Consider the following 19,667-nt stretch of genomic DNA (forward strand, 5'->3'; position numbering starts at 1 on the left):
TTGAGCTCTGTGCTCAGGGTCTTCTTGGAGACCCCTTCCCCCACTTGTATACCTGTTGGTGAAAGTAATTCGTGTTAGGGAGGCTTCCTGCTGGTTCGTGTACACCCCAGCTATCATGTCCCAACCATCCAAGAGCAAGAGTTCTGCATTTGGGGACTGGCAACATGGGAAGAGATTACAGAAGATATCAGAGAATTCGGCAAAATTGACCTTGAAACCATAGAACCCACACTTCCCCAAAAGTCCTCTCTCCATTTGACAAGGGGAAGCCCCTTTTTTTTTCTCTCTCCCCATTGATTCTTATTTGATTGCACAAACAACAGTAATAGCAAGACGGGAAACAGAAGGACTCGTGGTCGTCCTGGCTCACCTCCCGGACTCATCAGTTGGCCCCCATTTTTCTGTTTCTTTTCTTAGCCCTTTCCCACACAGAAGTCTTGGCCCTAAGGTAGCCCAGTTAGCTGGTTACCATTTCATATTCTCTTCCCCTGCTTTACTTAAATATGGTAAACATTTTTCCACATTGCATGTCATTATTTCCAGTGAGTTCTTAGTCTTCCATTGCACGGATTACCCATAATTTACTTACCCACTCCTAATAGTGGACATTAGAATTGGTGTCTACTTTTTAAAAAAAATCAGAGGGTTAGTTCTGTATTGAATATTTCTACACATAGCTGAGTTTTTTTGTCCCCCCACCCTTTTGGAATACTTTCTGAGAGTTCACTCCCATGGTTTAGATGACTAGGTTCAAGAATATTTTTATTGCTCTTATTTTCTACAGTCTGGACAGGTTTAGTCACGAAGGATGCTGGCCCTTAGACTTGAGTCAGCTGGGCCAGAGCTGGGGGTCGGAACAGCCTCAGAGGGACTGAGCCAACACAGCCTATATGGGCTTGGCCAGCTGGGGGTGATTGGGGTGGACATCTATGGGGATCAAGATGGCTGCACCTCTTTGACCACACTGAATGCCATTCTCAAGGCACCAGGATTAATCTTAGCTCCATCTTCATTGGCTTGTCGGAGTGGGCTCCTCTCTCAGGGCTCTCTCAGAAACTCCATGTTGAGGGGTTCAGTAACCCTAACTTACTGCAGCTCATTGCTGAGTTGTTTCCCAAAAGCGTCTCCATGGCAACCTCTTCTTGTCCAGCCCCAAATGAAAAGGTTCTCTCTGTTTTCTTTTCCACAGCTCCAATGTTTTGCTAGATCAAAACTTCACCCCCATGCTGGCTCATCCAAAGTCTCACCTGTGTCCTGACAATAAAAGGTCAAAATATACCAGGATGAAGACCCATCTTTTCCAGGCCTCAGCTGCATATCTGCCAGAAGATTTCATCAAAGTGGGGCAGTTGACAAAGCGAGTGGACATCTTTAGCTGTGGAATAGTAAGAGTTTCCTTCTCTGCTGAGGGGGGCCTATACTCATTTGTCTTTTCCATGACTCCTGTGTAAGCACAGGCTATGATAGAGGCTCATAGATATACATCAAAGTACAGTAGGTGTTGGCTAACTATGGCCCACAGGCCAAAACTAGCCTATGACCTATAACTAATAATAGTTTTTATATTCATAAAAGATCTATACTAATGAAAGGGTAATATGCTAATGAGACTGGATGTCTTCTGGACAAAGCCACAGTGGCAGGGGCTGAGGCAGAGGCAGTTAGGGGCGATCAGGCCGGCAGGGGAGAGCGGTTAGGGGTGATCAGGCTGGAAGGCAGAATGGTTAGGGGCAATCAGGCAGGCAGGCAGAGTCATTAGGGGCAATTAGGCAGACAGACAGGTGAGTGGTTAGGAGCCAGCAGTCCCGGATTGCCCACAGGGATCAGGTCTAAACCAGCAGTCAAACATCCCCCGAGGGCTCCCAGATTGGAGAGGGTGCAGGCTGGGCTGAGGGACACACCCCCTGTGCACAAATTTTGTGCACCTGGCCTCAGTTAAATAATAATAATTTTTTTTGTTTATTTATTTATTTTTTTTTTTTATTGCTTAAAGTATTACAAAGGGTATTACATATGTGTCCTTTTTCCCCTCCCGCCCCTGACAGTCCCCTAGCCTCCCCTAGCCCCCAGTGTCTTATGTCCATTGGTTATGCTTATATGCATGCATACAAGTCCTTTGGTTGATCTCTTACCCCCCTCCCTCCTGCCCCCCATCCCTCCCCGGCCTTCCCGCTGCAGTTTGGCAATCTGTTTGAGGCAGCTCTGCCTCTGTATCTATTATTGTTCAAAAGTTTATAATGGTCTCTATTATCCATGAATGAGTGAGATCATGTGGTATTTTTCCTTCATTGACTGGCTTATTTCACTTAGCATAATGCTCTCCAGTTCCATCCATGCCGTTGCAAATGGTAAGAGTTCCTTCCTTTTTAGAGCAGCATAGTATTCCATCGTGTAGATGTACCACAGTTTTCTAATCCATTCATCTACTGATGGGCACTTAGGCTGTTTCCAGATCTTAGCTATGGTGAATTGTGCTGCTATGAACATAGGGGTGCATATATCCTTTCTGATTGGTGTTTCGTGACAGAGACTTGGTTTGTGGCCCATAAAACCCAAAATATTTACTCTCACCCAGCTGACGTGGCTTGGTGGTTGAGTGTCAACCTATGAACTAGGAGGTCGCAGTTCAACTACTGGTCAGGGCACATGCCTGGATTGCAGGCTCGATCCCCAGTGGGATTCTCTTATCATTGATGTTTCTATCTCTCCATCCCTCTCCCTTCCTCTCTTTGAAATCAATAAAAATATATTTAAAACTAGAGGCCTGGTGCATGAAATTCGTGCATGGGTAGGGTCCCTAGGCCTGGCTGGCGATCAGGGCTGATCTGTGGGGCAACCGGCAGGGTGATTGGGGGGCCCCTGCTGGCACCTGCCTTGGCTGGTCTGGGGCCTGCGGGCTGGGGGCAGCTCCTGCATTGAGCGTCTGCCCGCTGGTGATCAGTGTGCGTCATAGTGACCGGTTGTTCTGCTGGTCGTTCCGCTGTTCAGTCGATTTGCATATTAGGCTTTTATTATATAGGATATTTACTCTCTAGCCTGTTAAAGAAAAAAATCTGCCAACCCTTGAAGTAAAGCCCCTCACGAGTGTCCAGATTGTAGTAAGCTATAGATATCATCTCCTGACTTCCCTGATTCCCACCCAGCCAGCCGTCTAATTTTCTATCCAGTTGTGTTTGTCCTTGTTTGTTCATTCATCTTTTTTGTCCATCTGTCCATCCATCTTTTCAATCATCATTCATTCAACATTTATCCATTCATCCATCCATCCATCCATCCATCAGCTATGCATCTATTCACTATCCATGTACTCATCCTTACCACCATCTGTCTGGCATTACTGTATTACTGTATGTAGAATTTGTGTAGACTACCAATGTAACTTAAACACAATCCCTCCCCCAGGAGCTCATGGTCTGAAAATAGTCTCCAGTGTATATTTCTACAGAACACCAATTCCTTGAGATCTCTGTAGGTTTGGTGTGTTTAAAGGTTTTGGGGGCAAATAGGTTTGAGAAATCTGGGTTAATCAAAGTCAAGCAGATTTCTTTACCACAAAATTAATCAGAGCCTTTAATATGATAATGAGCTCTTAATCTGATCATTGTGGATTTACCATAGCTGGGCTTACAGTATGCTATGTTTCCCAAATTATTTTGATAACTGAACCTTATTTTTTCAGTATCTCTCAGCATCCATGTCCCATAGAACCTGGTCTAGGAAATACTGGCTGAGAAAAGTGACAGTCCCTGGTTGAAATCTGCCAAGAACAAGCAAACTGCATTTTGGACCTTGCCTTCTCTCTCCCTCTCCAGCCTTTAACTCTATACTTCCTCTCTCTGACCCCAAACCCCTGGCTGTCCACCTCTCCTACTAACTAGTGCCCTCCCCCTGAGTCACCTTCTGCCCTTAGCCCGACAAACACATGTAAGATTTTGCTTCCTCCTGTCTCCTAGCTCATGGGCTCTTCTGGTTTCCTTGCCCCTGTCAGTCTTACTGGGTGGTTCAGTGAAGCTCATCAGGGCTCCCCCAGGCTCCTACTTCTGTAAGACCTGGGGGAACTGAACCCCAAAACCACCAGGCACTGTAGTGCAGAGGTTAAGAGCATGGATTTGGGTCCCAGCTCAGTTACTTTCAGCTGTGTGACGTAGGGCACATTACCTATAACTCTGGACCTCAGTTTTTCCCTCTGTAAAATGGGGAGTAAATTATATATATGAAGATTAATAAGGTAATATATATACCTGGTTAGCATAGTACTTTGCAAATATCAAGATGATGATGATGATTATAGTGGTTTGTTTTACTATTCCTACCTTTACACCATCATTCCTGATTTCTGTTTACTCTTGACTTTTTAACTCAGCTCTTAGTGTAACAATTGACTTCCTTATTCGTTCATTCATTCATTCATTCATTCACTCATTCATTCAGTGCCCACTGGCTCCCTGCACTCTTTCTCAGCCCTGCCATTGACTAACAGTATGATTTTGAACTTTGGTTTCTCTTATTGGGAACACTGCATTTCTCAGTGTTTTGTATGTGTTTTTTGGTGAGCACTCAGTGACCTCTATAAAGAGCCTTGCATAGAGCCTGCATGTAGGGGAGACAGAGGAAATGTTTGTGTATTTATTTCCTCTTCTTTTCTGACACTGCTGGTGAGAGTCTTTTCAATTGTCTCCTGTCCACTGGCTGCAGGGATGCCCACTACTGCCCCCTCCTGGCCACCGCCTTTCTGTTATTAACCTAGTGGCCTTTTCTCTGGAGTAGAGGATTTCTTGGCATAAAAGGGAACCTATTATAAGTTGCTTCTAGAGGGGCTGTGGAAGAGAGATTTGACACTCAGTCCCTTATATTCACTACTGCTAGATCCTCATTTACCAGATGAGGACACAGGCTCATTTTTAGTTACTTGCCTAAAAATCACCTGCATGTATAAGGAACAAAGTAATTTGAAGCCAGGTCTGTCTGACTGTAGAGTCCTTAACCACCATGCTGCTATCTCTGCCAAGAATTCCTGTTCAAAGCAGGCTTCCCATTTACTAAAACACATACCACTGTTTATCAATTTTTGGTGGCTTACACTGGCTCAGGTCTCTGCTCCTTTTGTGAGTGGATGAATTAATGAACAAATAATGTTAAGAAAGGCATAATGGGTCCGTCCAGTGTAGCTCAGTTGGAGGTCAATGGTTCGATTCCTGGTCAGGACATAATCCCCAATAGGGGGCCTGCAGGAGGCAGCCAATTGATTTTCTCTGTCAGCTTCAATGTTTCTATCTCTCTCCTCTCCCTTCTCTTTCTTCTCTCCCTTCCTCTTTCTCTAAAATCAGTAAAAACATATGTTTTTTAAAAAAGGCATATGGATGAAACATGCTATAAATATTGCTGAGATTTTCTGCGTAGAATACATATATGCACATGGATTCCTCTTTCTTGAGATTGATGTAGCAATGCCTGCTTATCATTTCTGATTTTTTTTAAAAATGAAATTATCTTTAAAATATAGTGTGTGCATATGTATGTGTGTATGCAGATAAATATAGAGATATATGCATGTGTGTATATATATATTGTGTGTATATTATACAGGGTAGGGAAAAGGTAGGTTTACAGTTGTATGTGAAACAGAGTTTATTCTTGTATTATTATTTATTAATTATTGTATTATTTTCCATACAAAAAAACCCATAAACCTACTTTTGCCTCACCCTGTATGTGTATATACATATAGTTTATGTATGCATACATATAAGTGTGCATATATATATGTGTGTGTGTGTATATATATATATATAATTGATGATAATACACACACATTTGGTTTCCATCCTCCCTACCTTGCTATCAGTCAATTCGAACCTTCTATAAGCACTGGGTCTCATGTTCCAGACTTTGGGCATGTGTCTCTGCTGGCAAATGGCAAAGCTGAGCCTGGAGCTCAGACTGTATTATTGAGAAGAAGCTTCTCTCTTGACCTGTACATGAGTGTGTGAACTGTGCTAACTCCATGTTCTCTGCAGGTGTTAGCTGAGGTCCTCACTGGCATCCCTGCGATGGATCATGACCGAAGCCCAGTTTACCTGGTAAGGAAACCAGTCACTTCTGGCTGGTTGGTATGTTTGGGCCTCACAGCCACAAGAGGTCAGGAGGGGACCCATTTTACAGATGCTAATGAGGTCTCAGACCAGGGTTTGATTTGCATCTGTGCAAAGTAGCTTTAATCTCCCACACCCACCTGCCAGCTAACAATTACTTTTTCATGATACAATAGAATTTAGAATGTTTAAGGAAAACTCATTTCTTCTCTCTACACATCAGGCAATCAAATAGGGTTGTCCTCAGATTGGTAAGTTAGTTTCAGGCTTTTTAAATGGGTTTCTATAATAAATTCAATAACTTCCATATTTGGTAGGTTCAAAGAACTATCATAGGTATAGTGTCATTTCAAAAATATAACAACACAGCTTGACTCTAGCACCTTCCATAAATTATCTTCCTTTTTTTTTTTTAAGATATGTTTTTATTGATTTCAGAGAGAGGAAGGGAGAGGGAAATATAGAAACATCAGTGATGAGAGAGAATCATTGATCGCTGATGAGCAACTTCTTGGTTCCTGGATCGACGCTCAACTACTGAGCCACACAGGCCAGGCCCATAAATTACCTTTCTAAGTCATCTCAGAATCCCTATGAGATTGATAGAGGCATTATGTTCACCTGTAGATGAGGACAGCCAGCTCTGCGGTTTGCCTGAAATCTCAGCTGTACTGAATGTCAGAGCAGGAATTCCGAGTCAGGTCTTCTGGATTTCAGATCCTGGAGTTCTCAACCCTGACACTTTTGACTGTTTAATTCCGATGGAAGTCCAACCATATGAATTCAGTAGTATCATCATCCCCATTTTACGGATGAAAAAAACCAAGGCCAAGGTGAAGAGACTTGTCTCATGCTCCTCAGTGAGATCAGTGGTCAAACGGATTTGAACCCATGTCTTTGGCAGAGATCGAAATTCTGGCAAGCTCTGGCCCTCTGCATCAGTTTGAGAGGGGCACCCCTTTTCTGACTTGATGTTGAGGCCAGTGGAGCAGCTGGCTTTTTGTGACTGGGCCCCAGTAGCATTCCCCGAGCTTTAGGGTGGAGAGCTGAAGGCCTCCCCTATACACAGAAAGTCACAACTTGTCCCTCTAATGAGCTCTCTGAGCTCCGCCCCCTTTGGGCACCGAGCTCCAGATACCACAAAGAGGTCAGTTTAAGCAGCTTGGATGTGGTTTGGGTAGTTTGGGGCAGTTTCTCATCTCCTGACAGTTTTCTCGAGATGCATTTCTCAGCAGTCCTCTGGGGCTCCCTGGGTGAACGTCACAGGAGAAAGAGGCTTTGGAGGCATTTCTATGAAATTTGCTAGAAGGTTTTTTCTGTTAATGGCTTCTAAAACGTGAAGGATATCACTGATTAAAAAACCTAGTTTTGCCCTGGCTGGTGTGGCTCAGTTGTTTGGAGTGTCATCCCACACACAGAAAGGTGGTGAGTTTTTGGGTTTTTTTTAAGTTTTTTAAAATATATTTTATTGATTTTTTTACAGAGAGGAAGGGAGAGGGATAGAGCGTTAGAAACATCAATATCGATCAGCTGCCTCCTGCACACTCCCTACTGGGGATGTGCCCACAACCAAGGTACATGCCCTTGACCGGAATTGAATCTGGGACCCTTGAGTCGGCAGGCTGATGCTCTATCCACTGACCCAAACCCGTTAGGGCAAAAAGGTGGTGAGTTTGATTCCTAGTCAGGGCGCATGCCCAGGTTGCGGGTTCTGACTTGATGTTGGTTGACAGGAGGCCGCCAATTGATGTTTCTCTCTCTCCCCCGACTCCCATTCCATTCTATGGGTAGGCATGGCTAGTTCCTAAAAGCCCTTTTTATTATGGACAATTTCAAATGTAAAGAAAAGAATATAAAGAATATTTGTATGTCCATCCCATCAGTTATCAAATCATGCTGTTCTTATTTCTTTGCACCCCCCAAAACTTTGTGTGTGTGTACTTTATTTATTTATTTGTAATATATTTTTATTGATTTCAGAGAGGAAGGAAGAGGGAGAGAGAGAAACATCCATGATGAGAGAGAATCACGGATTGGCTGCCTCCTGCAAGTCCCCCACTGGGGATTGAGCCCACAACCCGGGCATGTGCCCTTGACTGGAATCGAACCTGGGACCTTTAAGGTCCCAGGCTGACACTCTAGCCCAGTAATGGCGAACCTTTTGAGCTCGGCATGTCAGCAGTTTGAAAAACCCTAACTTAACTCTGGTGCCGTGTCACATATAGAAATTTTTTGATATTTGCAACCATAGTAAAACAAAGATTTATATTTTTATATTTATTTTATATATTTAAATTCCATTTAACAAAGAAAAATCAACCAAAAAAATGAGTGTGACACGCGTGTCATAGGTTCGCCATCACTGCTCTATCCACTGAGCCAAACCGGCTAGGGCTGTGTGTATGTACTTTAAAGTAAATTCCAGATATTGTGTTATTGCATCCATATAATAGTTTTCTAAATTTTTAAATATTATTTAATACCCATTCTATATTTAGAATTCCCAAATCATCTCAAAAATTGCTATTTTATTTTTAAAATTTTTTATTGTTTAAAGTATTACATGTCTCCTTTTTCCCCCATTGACCTCTCCCTGACCGTCCCCCCCCCCCCTCAAAAATTACTTTTTAAAAGTTGTTTTGTTTGAAACTGATCCAGGCAAGCTTCATATTTGCCTTTGGTTATGTTTCTTAAGACATTTTTATTCTCTAACTGTACCTCTCCCCCCTTTTCTTTGTGTGTATCATTGCATTTCTGCAGAAAGTGGGTCATTCTTCCTATGGACTCTCTACGTCCAGCTTTTGGTGATTACGTCCTTGCGGTATCCTTGTTTCTCTATTCCTCATGCTTCCTGTACATTGTAGTCAGTTCTGAGACTTGGTCAGATTCATGATTAGTGCTACTTCCTGGATGGTGCTGTGTACTTCCCGTAGCATGGCAACATGAGGCACGTAGCAGATGGTCCTACTTTCAGTTCTGAGCTTCATCAGTGGGTTCAGGTGGATGTGCTGATTCCTTCCATTACTAAGTTCCCCCAGCACCCTGCCACCGAGTGTTCTCAGCTTCTCTTGTGACTGTTGCTAGGTGAGATCCATGATTTCGTTGGGGGTAGTCAAATGGTGAGCATCTCCATCTGTCGTTCTTTTCAGGGCATTCCCTTTGGACACGGTGGGCACCTTCATATCTGTAAACAATACGCTTTTTAAAGAAACAAACATTTAAAAGGCAAAGCTCACATGAGAGAATTATGCAAAAGGGTATTCAAATATGCAGCCCTTGCCAGTGAGAAGTTTTTAGTCTCCAGGCATTCAGCTTCTGATGGGGTCAAGCATTTAAGTATTATTGGGTCCTCAGATAACCTATTTTCTGGAGAAGGAAACTGAGGCAGAGTGGGGACTCTTGTTTTGATACAAATATCATAACCATGTCTGATCATCTCTGATATAATCTCTTTTTCTAAATTGTAAGTGTATTTATATGAGAAGCTGTATAAAGCAATAAAGATGAATTGTTTTATATTTAATGAATAATTTCTCTTAAAAATAATAAATTAGCCCTGGCCAGTGTGCTCAGTGGTTGGAGCATTGGCCTGCACAAACTGAAGGGTCACAGGTTCTATTCCTAGTCAGGGGCATGTGCCTGGGTTTCAGGTTCAATCCTCGGTTGTGTTTGGGAGACAGCCAATCAATGTATCTCTCTCACATCGATATTTCTCTCTCTCTCTCTTCTCCCCCTCCCTGACAAAAAATAAATAGAATAAAATTACATAAAAATTAAAAGATGAAACTTAGCCAAAAAATAAGTTATGTGTAATTTGTGAAAACATTTCTGAAGCACTGACTATGTGCCAGGCACTGTTCTTGGTGCAGGAGATACAGAGGTGAGTAAGGTAACGTTTTTACCCTCATGGGTGAAAATCCTAAAATGTTTATTTTATATTGTAAGAGACTGTCTCTGTAATTGTTAATAAGATCAAATTATTAATGTAAGTTTTCAGTATGTAGTAAATACTATATAAATGAAAGGTAGCCCTGGCCGTTTTGGCTCAGTGGACAGAGTGTCAGCCTGCGGACTGAAGGGTCCCGGGTTTGATTCTGGTCAAGGGCACATGCCTGGGTCGCAGGCTTGTTCCCCACTAGGGGCCGTGCAGGAGGCAGCTGATCCATGATCCTCTCTCATCAATGATGTTTCTATCTCTCTCCCTCTCCCTTCCTCTCTGAAATCAATAAAAACATATTTAAAAAAAATAAACGAAAGATAGCTATTATTACTATTTATTATTATCACTAAAACTGTTGAATGTTGCCGAAACCAGTTTGGCTCAGTGGATAGAGCGTCGGCCTGCGGACTGAAAGGTCCCAGGTTCGATTCTGGTCAAGGGCATGTACCTTGGTTGCGGGCACATCCCCAGTGGGGAGTGTGCAGGAGGCAGCTGGTCGATGTTTCTCTCTCATCGATGTTTCTAACTCTCTATCTCTCTCCTTTCCTCTCTGTAAAAACTCAATAAAATATATTAAAAAAAAACAAAAAAAAACAAAAACAAACAAATGTTGAATGTTTAGTCAGGTATTACACTTTATGCGTTAGATGCATTATGTCGTTTAATCTTTCTGTTAGTCCTAGTATCCCCATTTCCCTGATGAATCAACTGAGGCCTACCTAGAAAGGTTAAGCCATTGCATTTGTGGTATTTTTTAGTGTGCTATGGAATGCCCTGTACATGCAGGGAGGGCATTTAGCTTGTTTCTGGGATCCTTGAATTTATTTTTAAAATCCTGTTGGTTTTCTGAGAAGTTTTTGCTGTTTGGATCCCACACCCCTGAAGCTCACTCAGGTGTTTCCACTATTTCTCCACAGAAGGATTTACTCCTCCATGAAATTCCAAGTAGCACCAGGAAGACAGGCGTGGAGAAAGAGATGGCTAAGGAGATCTGCCAGAAATACCTGGAGAAGAGAGCAGGGGTTCTGCCGGAAGACTGTGCGGAGGCTTTGGCCATGGCCGTCTGCCTCTGCCTGCGGAGGCGGAATGCCAGCCTGGCAGAGGTGAGCTTGATTATCAGCCTTTCCCCAGCCATGAGCTCTGTCCTGGGTCAGCTGGGTCTCACTTCCGAGGCTGCATGGGTTTGCTTTATCAGGGACTAGGTTAAGATTCATGGTTGATCCCTTCACTGAGATGTGATCTCATAAACCAGGGCTGTATTTGGTTGGAAATAGCAGAACGTGTTGGAACTTACATCAGCAAAACAGGGCAGTATATGGATAAGGGTGTCTTACGAGCCTGAGGGCCATGTGCTGCGGGCCTGAGGGGCTCAGGGCCACACCCTTGGTTATTAACAGAACTCTGGTGCTCTTGCTGAACCTGCCTTATTCCTCCTCCTGTCTCTGTAGGCCCCCTTTCTCTTTTTCTTTATTTTCTTGGTTAGGGGATGTGGCCATATTCACTTATATGTTAAAGTTCTGCCCCATGGAGAGACCAAGTCTCCAGGTCCCCATTCCAACATCTCAGTGAGAGAACTTGATTGGCCTAGCTAGGGTCAGGCTGGCCCCATTGGCCAGTCAGGTAAGATGAGGGGCACAGGGTCCTGTATATAAACCTGGTGGTCAGGGGAGGTCAATTCCTGAAAGGAGAAGGGGCCAGGCCCTAGAGAATGGGAGCATTTTTAGCTTGTGGGCTAGGCAGACACCCCAGAAATTAACCACCACAGGAGGTAAAACATATTCTTATGGCTAGGATATGTAAAGGTGGTTTCCATGGTAATAGGTATAAATTTGGACACTGTTGCCTGGTCTTTTTAAGGTCAAAATTACTGCTTGAGAGGGCTTAGAGATAATCTAGCTGAGTGATTTTCAAGTGGTGTCTGGCAGAGTGGGGCTCCTTGAAAGTACCTCAGGAGTTGCTGTTGGCAGCAAGAGGACTATAGGGAGCTGTAGGCCCCACTTGTGGCTTCAGTCAGACACCACTTTAACGTCTTACAATTATACTAGAGGCCCGGTGCACAAAAATTTGTACACTGGGGGAGGGGGGGTCCCTCAGCCCGGCCTGTGCCCTCTTGCAGTCTGGGACCCCTTGGGGGATGTCCACCTGCTGGCTTAGGGGGCTTGGGCCTAAGCTGGCAGACAGACATCCCTCTGGCAGCCCGGGAGCCCTCAGGGGATGTCCACTTGCCAGCGGGGAGCAGGCTTAAGCTGCAGTCGGACATCCTTAGCGCTGCTGAGGAGGTGGGAGAGAATCCTGCCACCACCACTGTGCTGGCAGCCGTCAGCCTGGCTTGTGGCTGAGCAGAGCTCCCCCTGTGGGAGTGCACTGACCACCAGAGGGCATCTCCTGCATTGAGCGTCTGCCCCCTGGTGGTCAGTGTGTGTCATAGTGACCAGTCATTCCTAGTCATTCTGCTGTTAGGGTCAATTTGCATATTACCCTTTTATTATAGAGGATAGGGTTTGTGATAGCTGCCAAAAGTCTTCATCAAACACAACTGCTATAGCCCAAGCCTCCCATTTTATAGATGGGGACGTAGAGGCCCAGAGAGAGGAGATGATGAGGCCACAGAGTAAGTTTCTGTCAGAGCTCTCTGGACTCCTGGTTCAGCCCCATGTCCATCATCATCTTGCACCATGATGTGGCAGGAACTAGAGACCCGAGTCATTGTTCTAAGCCTGAGCTATTCTATGCTCTAGTGCAATAGTGTTCAATCATTCGTTCAGCAGTTGTGTGCTGGGCACGGGGGATATATCAGTGAACAAGGCCAGTTCTACTTTCCTGGAACTCACAGACATTGCTCAGTAATTGACTGTGTGGTGAGCTCTGGGATAGTGTATGACAGGGGCCTCACCAAAGAGGACTTTCCCTAGGAAGTGTAAGCTGATGAAGAGCTGTCCAAGCAGAAGTAACAGCTCATGCAAATATGTAGCGTGAGTTGGGAGAGAGCTTGTCAGGGTCAAGAGAGAAGAAGGTCAGAGAGTCTGGAACGCAAAGTACTTGGGGCAAAGTGGCTTGTGATGAGCCTGCTGAGGAAGGAGTGGCCACTAATAGAGGTTGTGCAAGCACAGTCAGGATTTTGAGGAAGTCTCTATGGACTTAAGCAGGGGCAGGGCATAATAAGATTTACGTTCTAAAAATATTTTTCTCCTCAACCACTTATTCTTTCATTCAGCCTTCCATTAGGTTTATTTTTTGTTCAGTGTATTAGTTAAAGTGCTTGAAGAAACTGCTAGAATGAAGAGACTCCAAAATACAGTAGTTTAGAGATAGGAGATTATTCTCTTTAGCATACGAGTTTGAATGCAGGCAGTCCAGAGCTGACGTGGCAGTGCCACAGGATTGGGGACCCAGGTTCCTATATTGTTGCTCTGCTGTCCTTACTGTGTGGCTTCTGTTTCAGAGACCAAGATGGCTGCTCTAGCTCAGGTCATCACATCTGCCAGCAACTGAAAGGGGTTAAAAGGAAGAGAACACATCCCCTTCCTTTTAAAGGTGTGACCTGGAAATACACATGTCACTTTCTCTCACACTGCATAGGCTAGAACCTCGTAATATGGCCATACCTAGCTACAGAGGAATGTAGTTTTTAGTGTGGCAGGTATTTATTGGACATATACTCTGAAGATTTATCTCAAGAGGTGACATTTGAACTGGGCCTTGAAGGTTGAGGAGGCATTTGCAATGTAGAATAAAGGGGGTAGAGCACTTTAAGTATTAGGAAGATGAGAGATCAACTGGGTCATGGACTTTAAGACAAGCAGGACTGGGTTCAGTGGTCAACTCTGCCGGTTACTAGCTGGGTGGCCTTAGGCAGGGAATTTAACCTCTTAGATATTTTAAATTTTTTAATCTATAAAAACTCATTGTGCATCATGTGTCAAATGTGGTTTGTAAATTGCAAGGCACTGAGCAAATGAGATTTGTTAGGGTTGTTAAGGGTATGTATGTTTTAGGCCCATTGTGTGTGTTTGTGTGTAAAGAAGAAACATTCCTTCCCTGCCTTTCTCTAATTTTCCTAACTTCCCTAACCAGAAGAGCTCTCAAGTACAATATCTATATTATTTTGGGCATTTCTAGTTGAAAGTGATAGAAACTCTACTCAAACTCTTAGAAACACGAGACAGAGAGAGACAGAGAGAGAGAGAGAGAGAGAGAGAGAGAGAGAGAGAGAGAGAGAGAAGGAGAAAGGGAGTGAGATGGGGGTGATGTGAACAAGTGAATGAATGAATGCATTTATTAGCTCATTTAACCAAATAGCAGACAGGACAGGCACTGCTAGGGTAGCTAGAATCAGGGTCTCAACCAGAAAATGTGCAGCTATCTGTGTCAGTGCCCGTGACTCTTTCTCTCCATCTTTTGCCTCTGCTTTACTCTGTGTTAGGGCTTCATTTTCACCTATTATAAATGGATTTTCTGTGCATGGTAGACAATCTGGCTATGTCACTAGAAAGCTTTAGGTGGGAAAAATCCCAGAGAAGGGTTTTGATTGGCCTGCACTAGTCATGTGCCCAAACTTGAACCAATCATTGAGGTTAGAGGAATGGGATACTGTGATTGGTTCACTCTGGTCATGTGGTCTTATCTATAGCTAGGGTAGATGGGGGCAACTTCAGCTCTTTTCAAAAGAAGGACACTATTCTTCCAGGCCAAAGCAACAAGCATTTGATTCTTCAGTGTCTTTTTCCTCTGAGGCCTGAGAGACCTGTTAGATTTTTTATTTCAGAAAGAATTCTTGGTGAGTGGTCTTGTCTCTCTCCTCTCCAAGGTGTGTGGCTCTGTGGTTGCTGTGGAAGAGCGGCTCAGAGGTCAGGAGACGTCGCTTCCTTGGTGTGGGCTTTCTGAGAGCACAGGCTCTTCCTCCAACATCCCAGAAGAAACGGACGATGTAGACAATTCTAGCCTCGATGCCTCCTCCTCCTCCTTGAGGACAGCACCCTGGTCTGGGGTTTCTGCTTCACCTGCCCCCACAGAGGACGGAGAAGGCAGGATGCAGGCCAGTGGGGGAATGCAGGCTGATTCCTCCTCTGAGGCCTGTACCAGTCCAGAGCCTCCCCAGGATGGTAAGTGTGTGGGGATCTGAATGTTTATACACATTTATATGTCCCTGACTCAGCCCATCATTTATTCCTTCCATCTCCCTTATTCACACATTCATTTGTTTATTCAGCCATTCACCTACCATCCGACTGCAGACTCTCTCCAGCCCCGCTATGTCGTCCATCACGGAGTCTTAGCCACTGATCTAAATATCTCTTGGGTCCATCTGCTTCTTTACTTTGCACCCATCCCCCTAACTCATCTAAGCTACTGTCCTCTTGCTAGATGACTGCACGCCTTCCCTTGTCCTCCCTGATCCACTATGGCCCCTCACCAGTCCTTTCTCCAGGAGCCAACCAGAGTGACTTTTAAAAACAACTCATGTCACTCCTTGTTGAAGCCATTGTGTAGCTCCCCATTGCACTTAGGGACCAAGTCGAAACCCTTCCTCCAGACCAGCAAGGTCTTGTGTGGTTTGTCCCTGTCCACTTCTCCATCCTCGCTTCATAATATAAACCCATCCTCGCCGGCTGCTTCTAAAGATACCTTCTATCCAAATAGAGGAGGCTTCCTTCTGAAATTAAGTTTGGAAAGCCTCTTCAATGCCTTGTCCCCGAGTAAACACAGCTCAGTGAATGTCCCAGGCTCTGACATGCCTATTGCTCCTCCTCCCTTGTGGAAGAGAGAGGAAGAGAGAGGGTGTAAGTGCTCACTCCACCCCCACCCTCTTCCCCCGTGGGGAGGAGCATGAGAGCCCCCTCTTCTCTCCTGCAAAGGCAGAAATGATGAAAACGCTCATTACACTCAGATTCAGAAACCTGATTTAAGTGAGAAACTGTGACCAAGTCTGGCTTTCTAAGAATTAGAAGAGTAGTACCTATTTCCAAATGCGTGTTTTTCAAGTGGTTTTTTTTAAAAAAAACTTTCTATTGAACATCAACTACAGAGACTTCGTGGAAAATCGAGATCAACGAGGCCAAAAGGAAGCTGATGGAGAATATCCTGCTCTACAAAGAGGAGAAACTGGACAGCATCGTGCTTTTTGGCCCCTGATTACCAGAACACAGCTGAGGACCCTTGTCCTCTATTGGAAAGACAACTGTCAAATCAAGAAAAAGATTTGGGGCAAAATCCAAGGTCTCCCAGGAACTACAAACCAAACATCAGCCTATCTGGGGAGAAGGGAAACTTCCAATTTCCAGAGTAAGTGTAGGGAGAAGGGACCTCAGCTTTTAGAGAAAGCAAAATCCAGGAAGTCCTCTTCCGTTCTGGGATTTGTTAGTCAGAGCTGGGTATCATCAGGAGATGGAAGTGGAAACCCTGGTACATGGGCCCAGGATGTGGGCAGGTTCGTGGTTCAGGGGAGGATGTGACGTTAAGCGCCCCAGCAGATGCCGTTACCCTGTTCTCACCCCTCAACAACTGACAGAGCGTTCTGAATGCTGACGGCACTTTCCAAAGTTAAAATCTCTGGGTCATTATTTGCCAACGACCGCCTGCAAACCTCTGTGACCTGAAAGATTTTCACCTTGGGTCCCAATGCAGTTCTTGACGCACGTCTCAAGGTCTCAAGTTTTACAAAGGCCAGACCCCTGGCAAAGGGCTCTGTAGGCTTTCTGCTTTCTTTTTTGGAAATCTTGCAACCCGCATATATTTATTTAATGTCTGTCTACACCTTTATCCTCCCATCTCACTAATGCTAATATTTCTGATGGAGCTTTTATTTTGAGAATGTGTGTTATTTATAGCTGGATGAAAAATCAGAAGAACTGGTTTCATTCTGATTCTGCTGCTAATTAAGTCAATCATGTAATTTCTGGAACCTCAGTTTCCTTGTAAGTAACACCTGTTCATTCTCCCTCCTTGGGCTGTTGGGAAGAATAGGTGAGTCATAGCTATAGAAGTACTTTGAAAATGCACTTGTCCTGTTTTATAAAATAAAGAAATAAAAAGACTTTAAACATCTGTTTCTGCCATGTACCTAATGTTTATGCAGTGGGTATATTTCTGAAAAGTCATGTTGCAGATTTTTTGGTGAAACAAATGTTCTTTTATATTCAGTGTGCCCTATTTGAAATAATCCTACGATAGTGATATTTTCCCTTTTATTTTTATAAAATAAATATACATTGATAAAGTCAACCTGTATCTTGTCATTAGTTTTGTGTCCAGATGAATTTGTTTGGAGAAGTCGCTCTGCATCCATGAGCCGGGATATGATGGGGTAGCTAAGAGATTGTGTGCTTGCTGTAAATGCTGGCTGTTAATAGCTGTGTCATCTTGGGCTAAGTTAGGACATTACTTTGAGCCTCTGTTTCATCTATACCATGGGGAGAATAAAAAGTACCTGTTTCATAGGTTTATTGTGAGAGCAAGGGTCAGATTCTGGCTGGTGTAAGCATTCAACAGCCCCCCAGCAATGTCAGCTTTGTACTGATATGTAAAAAGCCAGGTGGGCTTCAGCCCAGGTGGACAGTGATCTGTACTGACACCCCATCTTAAGCTCCGGTGGCATGTGGAAAGCACCTTACAATTATGAGCAGGGTATTTACAGGGCTCTTTGAGCAATAGAGGGCAGATGCTAATAGGGTACTGGTTATCCAGACATACTTGCATTGCTAGACTCAGGCTTCATATATTTCTGGAGAGATTCATTGAGAATCTGATTAAAGCTGCAGAACTCCCTTCAACAAGCTGTAAAGACATACACATACATTATTAATTATGTGTATTAATTATGTGTATTAATTCCAGGGGTTCTTGGGCACCACAGTGCCTTTCCACGAATCCCCAGAGGGTTGAATGGCCCGACGTTTTAAAGATGAATATGAGCGGAAAATCCAACCAGTACAAAAGGTCACCTGATGGAAAGGAAGCCATTTAACCATTGGAACTTAGGCTCTCATTTCTTCTCCCCAAAGGCAAACACTGTTACTAATTTATTACTAGTTCCAGAGGTGATTAGAAAAAAGCTTTCTGTCTAATTGGTGGACTTCATTAGTCATTGTGTGTTATGTGCTGTTGAGTTGGCTCTGACTCCTGGCACTTCTATGAATGAGTGATGTTCACAGTCCTGTGCTCAGCAGCCCTGCCAGTTCTTGTAGACTCGTGTCTGTGGCTCCTTTAATGGAGTTAATCCATCTCATATTTGGCTTCTTTCTCTTCCTGCTGCCTTCTACTTTTCTCAGCATTATTGTTTTTTTCCAAGGAACCCTGGCTTCTCATGGGTAGTCCAGGGTATTCGTAGAGCTTTCCTCCAACATCATATTCAAATGAACTCTTTTGTTTTCTTCCCGATTAGCCTTCTTCTTTGTCCAACTTTTGCATCCATGCATGCTAATTGAAAATACGAGGGTGTGGATGACCTTAGCTTTGGTTTCTAATGACACTTCTTAGCTCTGGGTGACCTTTCCTAAGTCTTCCATTCCTGACCTTTTGAGTCTCAGCCTTCTCTTCATTTCTTGGCTGCAGTCTCCATTTAATTGATGACTGAACTAAGGTAAGCATTAGTCATTAGGGAAATGTAAATAAAAAACACAATGAGATACCACGTCACACCTAGGATGGCCATACTAAAAAACAGGCAATAAAGTGTCGATAAGAATGTGGAGAAATATCCATCCAGCGTGGCTCAGTGGTTGAGTGTCTACCTATGAACCAGGAGGTCATGGTTTCGTTCCTGGTCAGGACACATGCCTGGTTGCGGTAGGGAGTGTGTAGGAGGCAGCCAATCAATGATCTTTCTCTCTCATCAATGTTTCTATCTCTCTCCTGCTCTCTCTGAAATCGATAAAAACGTTTAAAATTTTAAAAAATGATAAAAAAAAGAATGTGGAGGAATTAGAACCCTCATGCTTTGGTGGTGAAATTGTAAAATGGTGAGCTGCTTCCCCCACATTCTCAGCTGCAAAATGTTAAATATACTAGTAGTTTCCATATGACCCAGCAATTCCACTGGTAGATAGCTACCTAAAAGAAATGAAAACATATGTCCATACAAAAGCTTGTGCACCAGTGTTCACAGCAATATTCAGAATAGCAGAAAGTAGAAACAACCCAAATGTTCATCAACAGATGAATGGATAAACAGAATGTGCTATATCCAAGCACTGGAAGATTATTAATAAAAATTTTTTTAATTAAAAATTATCCATAAAAAAGAAGTACTGATACATGCTACAACATGGATGAACCTTGAAATGATTTTGCTAATTAAAATATATGATTCCATTTTTATGAACTGTCCAGAACAGGCAAATCTACAGAGACAGAAACTAGGAGTGGGGTCGGGGGAGGTTGAGAAGGGAAGTAGTAATGGTCACAAGATTTGGGAGTAATGAAACTGTTCTAAAAGTAGATTAGAGTTATGGTGATGGTTGCACAACTCTAAATATACTAAAAAAAAATGTTAAAAACCCATCAAACTATATATAGGTGAATTTTATGGTATATAAATTATATCTCAATAAAATTGTTAGAAACACACAAATACACAATGGTCAATCTTAGGCATTAAAAAAAAAATCTTGCCCTAACTGGTTTGGCTCAGTGGATAG

At 43.5% G+C, this 19,667-nt stretch overlaps 1 protein-coding gene across 2 annotated transcripts in view; it reads left to right on the top strand.

Moving 5' to 3' along the window:
- IRAK2 (interleukin 1 receptor associated kinase 2) overlaps positions 1 to 17,253 on the top strand; it is a 70,430-nt gene extending 53,177 nt beyond the window's left edge. For both annotated transcript variants that reach the window (XM_059663530.1, XM_059663529.1), the window contains exons 10-14: positions 1,190 to 1,385; positions 6,018 to 6,080; positions 10,950 to 11,135; positions 14,840 to 15,134; positions 16,058 to 17,253. In XM_059663530.1, the coding sequence (XP_059519513.1) occupies positions 1,190 to 1,385; positions 6,018 to 6,080; positions 10,950 to 11,135; positions 14,840 to 15,134; positions 16,058 to 16,164 (847 nt within the window). In that variant the 3' untranslated portion in view covers positions 16,165 to 17,253. The remainder of the gene's footprint in view (positions 1 to 1,189; positions 1,386 to 6,017; positions 6,081 to 10,949; positions 11,136 to 14,839; positions 15,135 to 16,057) is intronic.
- The last annotated feature ends 2,414 nt before the right edge of the window (positions 17,254 to 19,667 follow it).

This window comes from Myotis daubentonii, chromosome 14, assembly GCF_963259705.1.
Source record: "Myotis daubentonii chromosome 14, mMyoDau2.1, whole genome shotgun sequence".
NCBI classification, from domain to species: Eukaryota; Metazoa; Chordata; class Mammalia; order Chiroptera; family Vespertilionidae; genus Myotis; species Myotis daubentonii.